The sequence below is a fragment of the Typopeltis vanoorti genome, chromosome 4 (assembly GCF_054136105.1).
Source record: "Typopeltis vanoorti isolate ZY-2024b chromosome 4, IOZ_Tvanoo_1.0, whole genome shotgun sequence".
In the NCBI taxonomy this organism is placed as follows: Eukaryota; Metazoa; Arthropoda; class Arachnida; order Uropygi; family Thelyphonidae; genus Typopeltis; species Typopeltis vanoorti.
The window spans coordinates 62474609-62492361 of record NC_143552.1 but is presented as its reverse complement, the minus strand read 5'-3'; the positions used below and the strand labels follow the sequence as shown (position 1 = coordinate 62492361).

Sequence of the window (17753 nt, the reverse complement as noted above, 5' to 3'; positions counted from 1 at the left end):
GGGTTATATTCTCGATTTGTTTCCCTTTTTCAATATTTGTCCAAAATAAATAGCTGCCCCGATTAACCGAAATCTACTGATTTGCAAATAATGTAACTGCTTTTTATTACATATTTGAGCATTTCTATGAACAACTATAAAATTTATTACAGACATTGGTTCACATATGGAGAATATCTGTTACAGCTGATTATATCCTTTATACATGTCTGTATGCAAGAACAGTTATTGTAAATATCATTATTATTAAATGACACTTTTCTGGAGCCCATGACTCATTGCAGTAGGCTACACAATCCATATGCCATCGCTATTAATTAACTGCATGTGCTCTCTGGCTAGTTTTTCTAATCTGCAGGAGAAAAACTCAATAGTTTCTAGGAGAGAAAGCCTCTCTTACCTCCATTTTGAGACCAGCTGACTCACCTTTAACTGAAAAAGACCATATAAAGAATCCTCACATCCCACCCTAGTACACTTGGGAGAATGACAGAACATGCAACCTTTAATTGAAAAATACCTTAGTTTGATTTTCATCATAACAATAGGAATCATTAACCTTTTGAGCAGCAGTATATATACATCACCATATTCTATCACAAAAATAGTATCGATATACACACACATATACGTTTCTCAAATTTTAACTAGAGTAACGGCGTAAATTTACACTGGCTTTTGAGTATTTGCAGGTAAGTAAGCTCTGCAATTTTTTAACAACCTTCCTAATTTTTTTTCTTCTTATATTTATACCATATGGCGATATACATTCATTGTTGAAGGAAGGAAGTATGATTGAACGGAAGGGGGAGGTCGGAAAAGTGAGGTTTGAGAGATATGGGAGAATTATTGGTGAGGTAAGAGGTATGCGAATGTTTTGAACTTTTTTGAGAAACAAGGGGTTTTTTCAATATTTTTTTAAATTATTAAAGGTGGGCAGAGAATACTTTGGAATGGAGGTGAACACAGAAATTCTTCAACAATTCTCCTTCTTTCAACAATGAATGTACATTGCCATACGCTGGGATGCCAATGAAAGAGAAGACAGCCAGCAACATCCCACAAAGGTATGTCCGGTTTTTATTCTTCCTATTTTTCCCTCCTACATATTCTTCATATATCTCTCCATATAAAACATCAGTAATGCCCTAGAATTTGAATAAAAAGCCAATGACATTATAAAAAAAGGAGTACTCCTAAAGAAAAATAGGCTAAATAACCATAAAAATAATATTTACTTAGAGGAGTAACATGGGAATTTTTCCAGAAATAATACCTATAATAATCGTGAATAAACTTAATTTTTAAAATTAATAAATAAACATAAATCCAATAGTACCTTTTTAGAGGAATAGGTTCAATTGTTTTTAGCTCTAATTTTTTTGAAAATCTGTTGGTAGCTAGAATCCATCAATGATAACCAAGTTCAGTTACTAACAGTGACTGAGACATTTTCAAGGATAAAAATAACAAAGTGAACAAAGTAATGTGAATAAGAACACCGAATATTAAGCAAGTATTCAAATATTATTATTATCAACAGACCTCCATGGAGTCGAAAGACTCATCATTAGAAGTCCCACTCTCTCATGCACAGCTCATCATAACTTGACTTAAATGCACTCACCACTCTCAGGCAATGAATTCCAATCACCCACCAATCTCCATGCAAAAAATCTACTCCTCACTCCCTTGCTCACAGTTTCCTCTCATTCTCCCCCTGTCTCCAGATATTCTATGAGGTAATTACCCCTTACTAACTTATACATCTTGATCATATCTCCCCACTTCCTTCTATCCACTAGCCTCCGTAATTTGCATTCTCTCAATCTGTCCTCACATTCCAGAAAGAGCAGAAACTAACTTAGTCAATCATCTCTAAATCCTGTCCAACATCTCATCATTCTTTTGAAAACCTGGTGACCAAAGCTTGATCAAAGTCTTATACAATGGAATCAAAACATCCTTACTTCTACACATCATTTCCATAATCCGCTGTGTAGTCTTCACAATTTTAGCAAAATGTCCACAAAATTTCAAGTCCCCATCCACCACAATCCCCAAGTCCTTCACAGCTCATCCACCACCTCCAAAATATCCCCACCAATCTTATATTCTCCATTCCATCTTTGCTTCCCAAATTTTAAAACTTACACTCAGCAGCATTAAACTGACATTCCCCCATACACTTGCCCATTCAGAGTCTATTTAGGTCCTATTGCAAAGCTACATCTGATCTACTTCTCATAATTCTCCCCAACTTTGCATCATCTGCAAACAACTGTATATCACCATTTAAGTGCTTTCCAATATATTAAATAACAATGGCCTTAAAACAGGCCCCTGGGGCACGTTACTAGTGACTTCCCTCTTCTGGAATATCACTCCCTCATACACAACCTGTTGATACCTATCAGACAGCCAATCTCCAATCTAATGCACTAATCTACTATCCAACCCCATCTGTTCCAATTTAACTACTAGTTTGTCTTGTGGCAACCTATCTAAATCCTTTGCAAAATCTAAATATATTACTGTATATGAATCTCCCTTGTCCAACGTATTGTCACCTTCTTATGATAAGTAAGCAGATTGCTAAAACATGATCTTCCTTTAACAAATCAATGCTGTTCGTTAAAAGGGAATTCTATTGCTGTCCACCAAGTTCTGAATCCTTGCCCTCACTAGCTTCTCCAACACCTTGGCCACAACAAGAGACGAGCAGACTGGCCTATAATTCCAAGCTTTAGTCTTATCATCTCCTTGAAGGAAAAATGGAATTATACCAAAGTGACATATAAAGTGGGGTAGATGAGGATGGGCAGATATATGGGATAAAGGGTAATAAAAGTGACTGGGCAAAGGCAGGTGTGGTGGAGAAATCACAACTACCAAATGGCTTGGGTATGACTGATTATAGACCTAGAGGTGAACTGCCATGTTTATTTACAAATGCCAAGAGTACTGGAAATAAGGGGAGAAGAAATTGTTTCACTAAATGAATTTATTCACCTAAAAATCATGGAATAAGTGAAACATGGTTGAATAAAGATGATATTCTGATGGGAAGAGTACAGTGTTTTTCATGAGGATAGAAACGTAAAGAAGGGAGTGCTGCTGATGATAATAGCGGAATTATGTCTGCATAAGGTAGATATGAAAGAGGGAAATAGTGGCAATGGTTTTAAAGCAGTGTAGTGTGAGGTGGAGGTTGACAGGAAGAGATATTTAGTTGGATGTTACTGTAGGCAAGGGAATGTGGAAGGAGGTGATGAAGAACAGTATAAGCAACTTGAGTTAATGAACAAGGAAAAGGTGATTATTATGAGTGATTTTAATTATGGCAGTATCAATTGAAATGGAAAGATAGCCTTTGGGAATAAGGAAAATGAATTTCTCAATTTCTATAGACAGCTTTTTTTTTCAGGCAGCATGCAAAGGAGGGCATACGAGGATTTTGCACTTCCCTCCAGATGGTGAGAGGGATCATGATTGATCACCTGGGTTATGACTAGCCAAAGGGTACATACGTGGAAGTACAAAGTTAGTAATTATGACAAACTTAGGAGACAACTTGGAGCTATAGCATGGAAGAAGGAGTTGCAGTAAGGAAGGAAGGAAATAAATGCTGCTTGGGAAATGACAAAAAAAATAAAATAAAAATACATAATAGCATCAATGTGCAAATATATTTTGAATGTCAAAAGGCCAAATAAAGTAGGTGTAAAATGGATGAATGAGGGGATTAAGAATGAAATCTGGAAGAAGGAAAAAGAAAGCAATTTGGAGACAGCACAAAAAAAATAATGGTAATAATCAGTTGCATGAGGAGTACAAAGAGCAGGATAGGAGAGTAACAACAAAAGTGCAGTACGAGTAAAAATTAGCAAATCAGGCCAAGAAAAACGTAATGAGTTTTTTCCCAATATGTGGCAAAGTAGAATGAAGAATGATTATGATAAATTGATGTTAATGGATGAAAGTGGGAGATTGGTAACTGCTGCAGGACACAGTCAAGGTATTCAGTGGACAGTTCATCAGGGTGTTTCATCCTTAGTGTGAAATCAGAAGCTTACACTTTGCAACATTGAATTTACAGTTCCATACTGTAGCCAACTCATAAAATCTATTCAAGTCCTATAAGATCAAGTGTAGAAAAAGAAATGAGAGAAGGCTTAATGGTAAGCAAGCAAGAGGTATGAAGAGTTAAGCTGTCAAGATGTTAAGATTAGATGTCAATAAGGCAATAGGACTCAACAAATACCACTATATATCTTAAAGAAATGTTACAGGGAATTGACATCAGCATTGCGCTAACTATTTAATATGAGTCTTGCAACAGCACAAGTCGAAAAGGAGTGGAAGGAAGGCAAAATCATTCCACTTCAAAGGTGATGATAAGTTAAGGCTACAAATTATAGGCCAATCTCAATATCTGGGATGGTCGTTAAGTTACTGGAGAGGCTGGTGAGAGATAGAATACCAAAGTGGGTTGATAACAGTGGCATTCTTCTACACCTTGTATTTGTCACCTTGATGAATACAAGGTGTAGAAGGTTACGAATGTATTGGACAAGGAAGATGCATACATAGTAGTGTACTTATATCTTGCAAAGGCTTTTGATGGATTGACACATAATAAGTTGGTCACTAAACTGAAGCAGATGGGATGGGATAATAGACTATTGAGTTGGATAGGTATCAGCAATTTGTGAATGGAGATGCAATATCCAGAAAGAGGAAAAAGTTTTAAAAGAGGTATACTGTGAGTAGACATATCGATACAAAATTAATAACGGAAAAAACTTGCGTACAAAGATTATTTAATAGTATAATTTTCACCTGTGTGTCGCAGGCATCTTCAGTACATTAAACTCAAATTAAACAATAACTGACAATTCCAAAAATCATCACCTAAGTAGCTAGTGTAAGATAATTAAAAAGGTCAATAAATTTCCTAAAAAAAATCAATACTAGGATTGCCTGGTTTATGAACTTTTGGAAGACCATACAATCTCGGTGGACAACCAAAGAAGGTTTTAAATTTTTTCTTTTGATCTTCATTCCATGTAGATACATTATCTATAAGAGAATTAAGTCTCTTCAATTGACTCTGGGTAGGATCCGATGTAAGAGGCCTATAAGTTGAACAGTCGCAAAGGAAAAATAACAATAATCACTGAAGAATAACAATAATTTAATTATTACGAAAGCTGATAAGGGGAAGGCTGTAGTGATTCAAGATAGGAAGGAATATGAGAGAAAAATGTCTCTTTTACTTCGCGACTGTTCAACCTATAGGCCTCTTACATCGGATCCTACCTGGAGTCAATTGAAGAGACTTAATTCTCTTATAGATAATGTATCTACATGGAATGAAGATCAAAAGAAAAAACTTCTTCGGTCGTCCACCTAGATTGTATGATCTTCCAAAAATAGTTCATAAACCAGGCATTCCGTTAAGACCAGTCATAGATAGATTGTATAGATTGCCCCACTTACAAAATCTCAAAATTTTTATCAAATTTACTCTCCTCTTCAACTAGAAGAACTGACACTTATATAAAAAATACTTTGGATTTGAAAAATAAAATTTCAGATCTTCATTTGAATGTTTCTGATATCATGATCAGTTTAGATTCTTTATTTACAAATGTGCCTCTTTCTGAAAGCATTGAATTACTACAACAGGAATTTCCTTCAGACATTGTAAACGTATTTGATTTTGTAATACATTCTGGTTATTTTTCCTTAAAAAATGAGTTATATCAACAAATTGAAGGAACAGCAATGGGCAATCTCTTTCTCCTGCTATCTCCAATTTCTTTTTGGAACATTTTGAACAACATATCTTTGACAAAATTTCTCCCAGACCTACTCATTGGTTCAGATATGTCGATGGCATTTTTGCTGTATGGTATGGCTCTTCAGATGAACTTCAACAATTTCTCACTAAGTTAAATGCACTTCATCCTAGGATCAAGTTTACCCTAGAAGTAGAATCAAATAAGCAGTTAGCCTTTTTAGATCTTCTAATTCTTCGCCAACCAGATGGTAGCCTACATTTCTCAGTTTATAGAAAGAAGACTCATACAGGCCATTATATCCATGCGGAATCTCATCACCGTCCAGTCAAAAGGCAGGAACTATTAAAACACTGGTTCATCGGGCCCACTCCTTTTGTTCTTCAGACGATCTTTTACAGAAAGAACTACAATATATAACTTCTTCCTTTCTATCCAATGGTTATAAGAATTGCTTCATTAAAAGGACTTTGAGTAGTTTTAATATGTCTTCCTCTTCAAACACAGAAGAAATAACACACATTCCTATCCCTTATGTACAAGGCATCAGTGAACGTATAGCAAAAGTTTTAAAACCACTGAATATTTTTGTTGCCTTTTGACAGTTTAGAAAAATCTCCACCTTTCTCACTTCTCCTAAGGACAAGCTTCCACATCTTAATCATCCAGGTGTCTACCAGATTCCGTGCTCTTGTGGATTATCTTATTTCGGACAAACAGGAAGATCTGCCTCTATTCAGCTAGAAGAACACCAATCTTATATTGAATACTTTAAACCTGAAAAGTCTGGACTTGCAGAACATGCCATCTTCACTAGACACAGAGTTCATTGGAGAAAGACGAGAGTTCTTCACAAAAGTTCAGTTCCTCATGGAACGCCTTTATAAAGAAACATGTGAAACTCTATTTCATTCTCCTAACTAAACAGATCTGACGGCTGACGTCTATCTCTTTTATGGGAGATAGTACTTTACAAATCAGCTAATCTTTCCTAACTTTTTATTGTATTGATTTTTTTTTTTTTAAGGAAATTTATTGACCTTTTTAGTTATCTTACACCAGCTACTTAGGTGGTGCTTTTTGGAATTGTCAGATATTGTTTAATTTGAGCTTAATGTTCTGAAGATGCCTGTGACACACAGGCGAAAATTATACTATTAAATAATCTTTATACGCGAGTTTTTTCCGTTATTAATTTTGTATAGAAAGAGGAATGTTACTAACTATAAGAATCTGTTTTGGAACCAATGCTATTTGATTTGTATATTATTATTATTACATGATGCCTCCAGGGAGTCCAAAGACTCATCAAAGGAGGGCAACTACTCTACAACTCTGTCTCCACCAACTACTACGAACTGCAGCTACCATCATCATCTACACTAACACCACCTATTGCCCACCATCACCACCACTAGTATTTTCAATGACAACCACAAACATCTATGCCCAGGGCGAGATTCAAACCCACAGCCTTTTGGGTGGAGAGCGGATATGCTAACCACGTTGGCATATTAATAATATTGGGATAGACTGGTGATATATAATTGTTTGCAGATGATGCAAAACTGTGGAGAGTGACGAGGATCAAGCAGATATTGTGATCTTACAGGACTTGAATAGATTTTATGAGTTGGCTACAGTATGGAACTGTCAATTCAATGTTGCAAAGTGTAAGGTTCTGAAATTTGGTAGGCAACAATGCAATGCAAAGTATACACTTCATGGGAAAATTTTGGAGGAGGTAGAGGAGATAAGAGACCTTGCAGTGGTGCTGAACAAGGATTTGAAGTTCAGAGGTCACATTGTATAAGTTGTGAGGTTGTCACATTGGATAATGACAATGATATGGAGGACCTTAATGTGTAGAAATAAAAGGTTTCTTTCCCATTGTATAAGGCATTGTATGGATTATATGAAGACAGATTGATGGAATGCAATTTGCAAAACCTTTTGAATAGTTGGAGAGGGAGATATCACTGAGACCTTGAAGCTGGTAAGGGGATGTTAATAGGTCAATTTGTTAGAAATATTTCATAGCATGGTAGAAGGGGGAGAGAACAAGAAGACAAACCTGTAAGCTGTATAAGGAGGGTGTGAGCAGGTTGCATGGAGAGTGGTGGGTGAATAGAATGCATTGCCTGATATTGTAGTGAATGCAGATATTGTTTGTCCACACTTCATAGAACTGGGGCTGACAATGTGCTAAGTATAGTCAATTCATGCTGAAGAGGAGAAAGAAATAAAGGATGTACGAATTGGTCATCAACATGCAAAATCACGTGCTTTATACGTACATTTTTCCAACTATTGTACAAACAAAATAGTTACCATTTTGAGAACCAGAATTTTCATAAAAGAAAAGTTAATTTTCCGTTGTATAGTAATAAACACTCATCCCACGAAACGCATTGATTACCCTAATATCGGAATAGATTCTCCTCTTTCTGACATGCACAGAAGTGTCAAAAAGTCTTGCAACTGTGGACATACAGCACACTGAATGAATTTAAAGCAGTATGATGGGCACTGTGTGTGCCTCCTATGATGAGTCTTGATTCCATAGAAGTTTGGCGTTGGTAATAATAATTATTATAATTATTATTATAATGTTTTCTATGCACTTTTGAACAAGATGGTGTCTAGAGGTAAAAAAAAATTTTCCCCACTAGACATTTCCTTCCAGTTTTTACCAATAAAGGTTGTTGAAACTGGAAGAAAATGTTTTCTATGGAATTCTAAACACTAGGATGGTATCTAGCAGACAAAAGATTTTGAAGCAGTCCTAGAGTTTCTTTAAGTGTAGATTGGGTCTGTAGTTTTTGTTTTTGTTAATTTTCACAATTTTTTGCATTAATTATAATGTCCACTTTAAAGATGTGGGGTTAAAGGAAAATGAAAACCCCTTAGATAATATATTTAATGCTGCATGTGTTAAGGTCAGTGAAGAAAGCCTAAATATGACTTTGCTGTGGGATAAGTGTTTGTCTAGCTTCTCTTTTTTTAACATAACTGCTTGTAGAATTTCTTTCCTTATTTATTTTTCTTCCTTAGAGAAACAAATAAAGCTTTCTTAAATGACAGTAAGTCTGCAGATGCCAATTCAGAATGTAGCATAAATGTGCAGAACTCAGTTGTGGATAATTCAAATCTAGTTGCAGAAATGCATTATCTGAAAATGACAGCTTCTGTGCATTGGTAGAATATACATTTATTGAGAATAGAGCTTATAATTTAGCCTTAATAAAACCTACAGCTTGATAAACTCAGATCCAATGCAGATCAATACAGCACACATGAAATGAAAAGACCAATAATTTGATCAACAGACTGCCTGGAGCGGGGGGGGGGGGGAACTTTTGCTTTCAAACATCCATTAGTCCCAAGAATTTATGGAGCCTCAAAGATACATAAAGTTGAAGATCTTTGAGACTTATTGTAGATGCCAGAAATTCACCCATGCCCAATCTTTCAAACATCTGTCATTGTTAATATCACAGCATACAGGAAAAACAATCTTATATTGGTATTATTTCTGGGAAAATTCCCATGTTACTCCTCTTGAAACTATTACTTTTACTGCTTTTATAGCCTGTTTTTGTTTAGGAGTTCCCTTATTTCAAATACATTGGCTTTTTTACTCTTTTTAGGGCATTATAAGTGTATTTTAAAGGAAAATATAGCAGAATAATTGAGGAAGAAAATTTTGTACATACCTTGTTTAGATGCTAGGATGACTTCATTCTCCATATTTCTGCTGTTAGGCTGTTAAAAAAAAAAGGGGGGGAACGTGTGGGGGAGTGTTTGATGCAAGGCAGAAAGAATAATTTTGAAAACCCGAGTTTTTTTTTCTAAAATAATATATATAAATATATATATATATATATTATTATGCTTAAGGGCACTTCTTTGGGGAAGAGGAAGGGTTTTATGGGAAAACTGGGGTAGCGGAGAGCATTAACGGGGTGTGAGCCGTTTCGGTTGTCTGACCATCATCAAAACAATCTTATATTAAAAAAAAAATTCATTAAAAATGAAAAACAGTAATAAATCATCATAGCTTAATACAAGCCTAGATGTCATACATTTATTTATAAATGATCACAGAGAAGAAACTTTAGAATTGCTTCAAATCTTTTTCCATCAAACCATATCCTACTGTTCAAACATTACGCAGAAAATACCATTAGAAAAACAGAGCCTTTTTATGAGATAATCTCTCTTCACATCTAGCCAATTTATTTAGAGAATCCTTTGGGTGTGTGTGTGGGGGGGGATAGAACCATAGGAAACAACCATTAAAAAATGTAGTCACATTATGCAGATGATCTATTCTTCATCTGACAGGTTCTATGGAAGAATGAAAGAACTCAACTTGACACTGATGCTAAGAGACAAAAGCATACTTCATCTCTAGCAAACACAAAGAGGAATCAAGAAATTAAATATCTCAGCCATACTCTATTTCAAAATGGATAAAGCTAAAGACAACCAACAAGATCTTGCAAAAACCTCACTAGACAATGACAAATAAGCAAGAATACAAAGGTGTGGTAACTCTTCGTTATATCCTGCTACTAATGGCTCAGTTAAGTAAGTTGGAGTGCGGTTAGTAGTTGGAAGAGGTCCAATCGGTTGATGCTGTTGGCATACTCTCCCTCGATGAGTCTTTGGACTCCCTGGAGGTGTCAAATAATAATAATAATAATAATATCCAACATATAACTGACAAAAGTTCTGAAATACTTTAGCAACATTATGTAAGTAGCATACATCATGCCATGCAAGATCAAGATTTTTATATCATCCTAAACCACTTTAATCCACCACTAAAAAACCAGGATTTTATAAAATTCAGAGTTCATGCTTCATGTGAACTGGGTCTTCTAATTAAACCAACACCATACAAAAGAAGATAATATATCAAACGATCTTGTAATAAAAAGCAAAACAGACTAAGAGCATAAATCACGGTCACTGGTAAGCAAAATTTTACTCACCAAAAATGATGCATTTGCAGCTGTAATTGTGCCATAAGGACGCACAAAGGCCGGCTTTAATTTAGCCATCTGTTCCATGGAAGACACTCGTATGCCATTGTCTCTAGTAATAGGTGAATTCTGACCTAAAATAAAGGATTAATATTAAGTTTTGTTTTGTTTTAATTTTGATTAACAGAAAAATCAATTCACAGGGGAAGAAAAAAAAAACATTCATTTGCCTTTACCCATTTAAACACTGGAAAGTGGGAAGAGGAGATACAAACAAAAGAATGAGGAAAACAGAAGAATATGGAGACACTAATGAAAGTCACATAAAGGATGAGTTAGCACGGACGTAAAACTAGATTCTTCGCTAGAGAGGTGCATGCCTCTATAATACAGCAGATGTTGAATACAGCAAACCTGTAGAGACCAGAGAAATAGTCTGTCTATAGCACAATGTTTGAAAAGTAAATTTAGTGAGGAAAAAAAGGCTATTCACTTTTCTACAGCATTCAGTTGGAATCTCATACCAAGCTTTAGAAGTTCTGCTGGGATCATTCCCCCCACCCCTCCCATCTTTAGTTCTTAGCTATTCAAAGTATCTTAAACTTCGAACAACTAAGGATTAAACCAGATTTTTTTTCCTCCTCACTATTTGACATTTAATATTGTATTATTTCAGTAAAAAGAATCCAATTTTAATTCTAATACTAATCTTTGCTTTTGACTTCAGTGACAAAAATGTAAACCAAATTCAAACTCACATGTTTGTAACATCTAAATTCTATTAGCTCTCAAAAAAGGTAAAGTACAATCAATTTAAACTAGTATACAATAGCATACAGAATTCTGACCAACACAATTTAACAAACGCACACTGCTACTTGAAAAGGGCTATATAAATATAAAATATTTTATAGCCAAGACAATATGATCTCCAGAAGATTAATAAATTTCAGGAGAAAACTAACTGAAGTGAGTATAAAAATGAAATAGTAGAAAACAAAGCAAAGGAATAACAAGAACCATATAAAAAGCACACAAAAACAGTATGAAAAATTAAATTCCAACAATAATGGGAAGTACATGAATGAAGACAACTAGAAAAGTATGAAATTATAAATGTCATTTATATGGATGTATGAAATTATTGATGTTATTTACTTGAAATCTTATCTTAATTTATATATGGATAGTTTCTTTCCATTAGAACAAAAAATAACTTAAATCTTCAGCAGTCATTCAGCTTTATAATTATGTCCAATTACAAGGAGAGAGGGAACACAAAGTGATGAACAGCAAAGCTACATCAGTCAGCCTAATGAGAGCAGGAGGACTTAAAATCTGCATGATTGTTATTCAAGAACAATTTAGAATTTGTTGCCTCAGTCTTATATGCCACATACCATGTGGCATATAACACTGATCCACTGTTTCAGTTCCCACTGTCTTTTGCAACCAATTCTCTAAATTTTTTTTTCTCTCTCTCTCTCTCTCCCTTCCTTCCTTCTCATCTAATTACCATTTTTTTTCTTTTGTTTCATTTTTCTCCAAGTTGGCTTAGGCAGTCCTTTTTCTTAGCTTTTTACTTCTGGAATCCATATCAAAGCTAACTTTGGAATTTCTTCTCTGTCCATTCTCTATATACAGCCAATATTCTTCTACCTGCACCTTCTTATTTCACCGATGATTCTTTTTTTCTGTATGAGTTTATATACACATCATTTGACATACTTTGTGATCAAAATATTTTTAATATTTTAGACAAACAATCTGATTGCAAACCTTTAACTAAACTTTAATCTTTAAACTTCTTGTTTCTATGGCACTTTCCATTTCCATATCTCTGATCGATATATGATAAATGTGCCTTCACAATGTTATGCAAGAGTTATTTTATTTCTATCATGTAGATTCTCAATAAAGCAAACCAGAATAGTCTGTTGAAAGTGGACAGTTTGCTATAGTGAGTTCCTTTTGATATAAAGGAACTCACTATAGCAAACTTTGGGTACAAAAATATTTGTACTCAAAGGGCTTTGAAATTTTCTGTAATTTGTTATAGTCAGTGATCTGGTTACAGTGCTATTTGCTATAATAAGAATCTAATATACTTGGGTAATCTCTCTCTCCCTCCCTCCCTCCCTCTCTCTATATATATGGGTTCGATTCCTGTTAGTGACGTGAGGAACCTTTATCTGGTCTCTTTCGACTAAAGGTAAGTTAGCCGGTCTCATACAGAGGTAGGAGGTTTTTTCACCAGGAAACTCAAGTTTGTCATTCCCCAGAACAGACAAATGGGGCTGTGAACAAATGCATTTACAGACATGGGACATACAGAGATAGGGCTAATCACCTTATCCTCGATATGGTAGCAGTTAAGTGAATAGAAAATCCTTGACACCGCAAGGTAAAAGAGGAATAATAATAAGAAGATATATGCATATATTAGTCAATTTTCTGAAAGTAATATTCGTTTTTGTCGCTCTTAATGTTATATTATTGTAAGATCCACCTTCAGTACTAACATTAGCTTTAATATTATTATTATTACATGGGAGCTCCCTGGAGTCCTAAGACTCATCATGAGAGACCCAAACTATCAACACAATATCTAATGTACCTCTCCTTGAATCCATTAACAGAACAGACAAAGCATTCACAACTGACTCAGGCAACTCATTCCATTCATTCACCACTCTCCAAGCAAAAAATCTAGTCCTGACACCTTTGCTAACCGCATTCTCACTCAACTACTAGAGATGAACTCTTGTTCTACTTCCTATAGTGAAGTTTTGAAACATTTCCCCTAATCAATCCAATAAAATCATTTAAGTAACTTGTTTCTATCATAACTCCCCCCCCCCTTTTTTTTGTCTATCAATCTTTTGCAATCCACAAACCCTCAATTTATCCTCAAAGGGAGCATTCCACAAGCCAACTCACCATCCTGGTCACTTGCCTTTGGATCCTTCAACATCCCTAAGAAACCCAAGTAACCAGACCTGAGCACAGTAATCCGCATTTGGTCCTATCATGGCATAATATCTCACTTATCACTTTGTTAATGTGTTCTTCAATAACCAAGTAATTCTGTGTATCTGGTTACTTAAGCAATGTGGCTGCTAAAAGTCCTCTCTATTGATACTACCACTCCAAATCCATGCCTTCAGTACAGTACCCTCAATGTGGTATACAGCTTGTAATCTTTGTATCCCAAATTGCATAACTTCACATTAAATTGATATCCATTATGTTTTTAAAAAGTGCAATTAAACCAGACCAAGGCAACTCCAGTGCCAAAAGTTATATTCTCATGAGCTCACTAGCAAGTTTTGCAACTTTCTAAGTTTCTACATTTGGCTGCAAATTAAATAGTTTTCAAACAATGTATTTGCATAAAATAATAAAAATTTTTGACCACAAAGGATGAATTATATAAGCAGATAAAGCGAAAAAATGTTGCTAGTGAATAAAAAGACACAAATGGAAATGAAGTAGTCATGCACTGAGAACATACAGAAGTGAAATTCCAAAGATACTTTTGATAAAAAAAATATATGGCTACATAGGAGCGCTGGAGAGGGACGAATTAGTTGCAAATGACAGAGTCTACTGAAGGTGGATCTCAGCTTTATGTTGCCACAGTGTACAAATTGAACATTGTCTGCAGAATAGTTTTATTTTAGCTAATTTTGAGTCTACTTTTAATAAATTTACAGTACTAAACACTTTATATTTTAACTTTAGAATTTCACGAATATTTAGTTCTGAATGTTTCTTGTAATATTATGGTGCTATTTTCTTAAGTATCAGATTGAAGTTCTTTTATTTCTAACAATCTGGCATTTGATTAATATATTATATTCCTGAAATGTGAAACTGAGTTATCTTGAAATGCCTTATGCTTGAATGCTAGATAATTCTGATCACTTAAACTTATTTTCACTGAAGTAAGTACAGCTGAAGGGTCTTAAAAGGCATATTCTTTTAAGATTTTTTTTCAATGGTGAACGTCACTGGTAAGATAATACCATAGTACTCATTAGTTTCTATACCAGATGGTCTACTACTACCACCACAGCAAGCAGCTAACAGCATGACCAAGACTCATCATGGGAGACCCAAACTATCAGCACAATATCTAACGTACATTAGCAATATACAGAAATTTATTTTATTTATTTATTTTTTTACAATATCTTCTTTATGAAGATATGTTCATAGATAAATTTCTTCATTTGCTTATACTATATGCATATCAAGAGTCCAAATACAAGAGTACACATTTGAAGAATTGTTCTGCCACACAAATAAAATTATGCATGTGTATGGCAAAGTAAAATAAAGTCTGTATGGTTGTCATCATACAACAGTCAATCATAAAATGTATTTTTATCCATACACAATTCACAACTTTTAATTAAACTTCTAATTAAAGAAATGCTGTATACCATACTGTATTTCTTTACAGTTTTAAGAGAACAGCATTAATTATGCCAGTTATCGTTATGTCTCTGTCCACAGTGCAGAGGGCTGATTAATGCAGGTTAGCTTGTCTGCCCTCCCTTTTTGTACCCATACATGACCAATTAAAGTTGAGTGACTGCCAAAGTTTTCAGGTTTTTTTGAGTTCAATGATACTGACCACATACATTTAGTTAGATATGAAGATTTTAGGTAAGAGGCATTAATTTAACATTGTACATAATATTTTAAAATGTAAATGTTAATTCTGGATTTTATCTGTCTATATATGCCAATAATTTTATACTCTTCCAGTTTTCTTCTTTCTTAAATATCACATATTATTTCTTGATTTTGTAGTTTTCTATGTTGCCATTTTGCATACTATACAGTATGTATGTTTCCTGCCAATCCTTTCTCTGTGTTCCATTTCTTACCATTTCATACACTGATAACACTTTTTTTTTCACTTAAGAAGGTTCTTCTTAAGTAATACAATAGTTAAATTAATGCTTCTCATCTGATTAGCTAATTTCTTCTCATAATCTGATTTTGCCTTCCCTACCATGCTGGTAATCTTTCTCCTTATATATCCTCCACAACATTTTCTTTTTTTACAGTTCATGCTTAATGATAGTACTCATCCATCTAACTCTTACTCGATTTACCATCCTATCCTTGGGTATACAGTGTGATATTGCTTCCTTCAGATATCCCTTGACTATCCCCATGTACTGTATACATCCTTCTCTTGGAGATCTTTACATCATAGTACTGGTTCAAGCTGCCTCCTAAGTGTATCATAATCACCTGCCTTATAGTTCCACATATATCCATTCTTAACTGGAATTTCCAGATGTTTTGTTACCTCCCAAGTCAAGACCACATTATAATTTTCCCCGATTGGAGACAATGTAACCACGTTAGTAATGGATAGGTCTTCTGACCCTATAATAAGATTCAACACTCCCATACCCAAGTCCGTTCATCACAATCTGCAAGTAATTATCTCTCAGTAAGTGTATAAATTCCATTTCCTTCCTGTTATGTGATCTTTCTTCCTTCCAATCTGTGTGTGTCCAAAGTTGAAGTCCTCCCATAATAATTACTCGACTTACATTCATTGTACTAATCTGCTGGTGCATATCTTCCACGTCATCCCTGGCATCCTGGCCTATAGCAGCAACCAATTTTATATTTTGTCCTATTGGCCTGGATCTCATACCAGATTGACTTAAAAGAACTCCTATCTGCCTGACTAACTCCTAATCTTGTTGGCTGCAATTCATCTGCTATCATCAGAAGCACCCCTGTCCTGTTTACTCCCTGAAAACACTAAATCTATCCTATTATATCCCTGTAACAAGTTATCTGCTGTTAGCCAAGTCTCACTAATGCCAAAAACTCTTCTCTCTTAATCCTAATGCTTCTAGCATTAGTATATAGAAACTATAGCATCCCCTTAAGGCTCCCAACCACCTTTACATTCTGAATTGACTATCCCATTTGATATAGTTGTCTGAGAGACTAGATTCTGCATTTTTTATTCATTCTCACACTCACTTGCTTCATGGGTTCCTTCACACACACACATATCGTCTGAATCTGCCCTAACTGCATCATCTTGATTAACTATTATCCTACCCAACTTTGCATCATCAGCAAGCAACTGAATATTTCCCTTCACATTATAATCTTTATAAAGGCTTTATAAAGATTATAAAGATATAAAAAAATAAAACTTAACTTTTATTATACATTGGTCAATTTTAATTTCTTTCTGGCATCTGTTGTCCAGTTCAAGAGATTTTGTTTATCATATATAACTGGTGTACATGGTGACTAGATGTATGAGAAGAACCCTATAATTCCTTTTCAAAATGTTTATTTTGTGCCATACACACCATACAGGCTGACTACAAATTTTAGAACTTACTGACAACTTTTACATATTACATTTACTTTAACATGATGTAGGCATAGAAAAAAATAGAGCATGTAGGTGTAAAAATTATCACAATTTACAATTATGAATCTTTTTTACATTTGCTTCTGCACAGTGGAATTTTTATTAGTTTCAGCTTTGTAACCTAACACAATTGCACTTACCATGTACCATAAATATTGATATTTATGTTTAAAAAAAAAAAAATGCAAATTATTTGAGAATAATTATACTTACAAGATAGCTGAAATGTAACATTTTCAATGTTTCTTTATTCTAATTAACAATTGTTAAATGTAAATGATACCTGTTGTTCATCCTTCAGACAATCTCGTTTTGCTAACAACAATGTGGAAGCCATTACTAGCTTCTCACTTGCCACTTAATTGAACAAGTACCAAGAAAAATTACAGATGACACAGAGAGAGAGAGAGAGAGAGAGAGAGAGAGAGAGAGAGAGAGTGCATTCAGTGGATGGGGTGATGAGAGAAACAAGGGGGAGGAAGTTTGAGAATGAAGACTAGAAAATATTGTTTTATGTAAAGTAAAAAG

General features: G+C 34.6%; 1 protein-coding gene across 2 annotated transcripts in view; it reads right to left on the bottom strand.

The window, feature by feature from the left end:
• The window catches only part of Mtpbeta (mitochondrial trifunctional protein beta subunit), a 241179-nt gene that overhangs the window by 90101 nt on the left and 133325 nt on the right, over nt 1-17753 (bottom strand). For both annotated transcript variants that reach the window (XM_090391842.1, XM_090391841.1), the window contains exon 9: nt 10805-10929. In XM_090391842.1, the coding sequence (XP_090247968.1) occupies nt 10805-10929 (125 nt within the window). The remainder of the gene's footprint in view (nt 1-10804; nt 10930-17753) is intronic.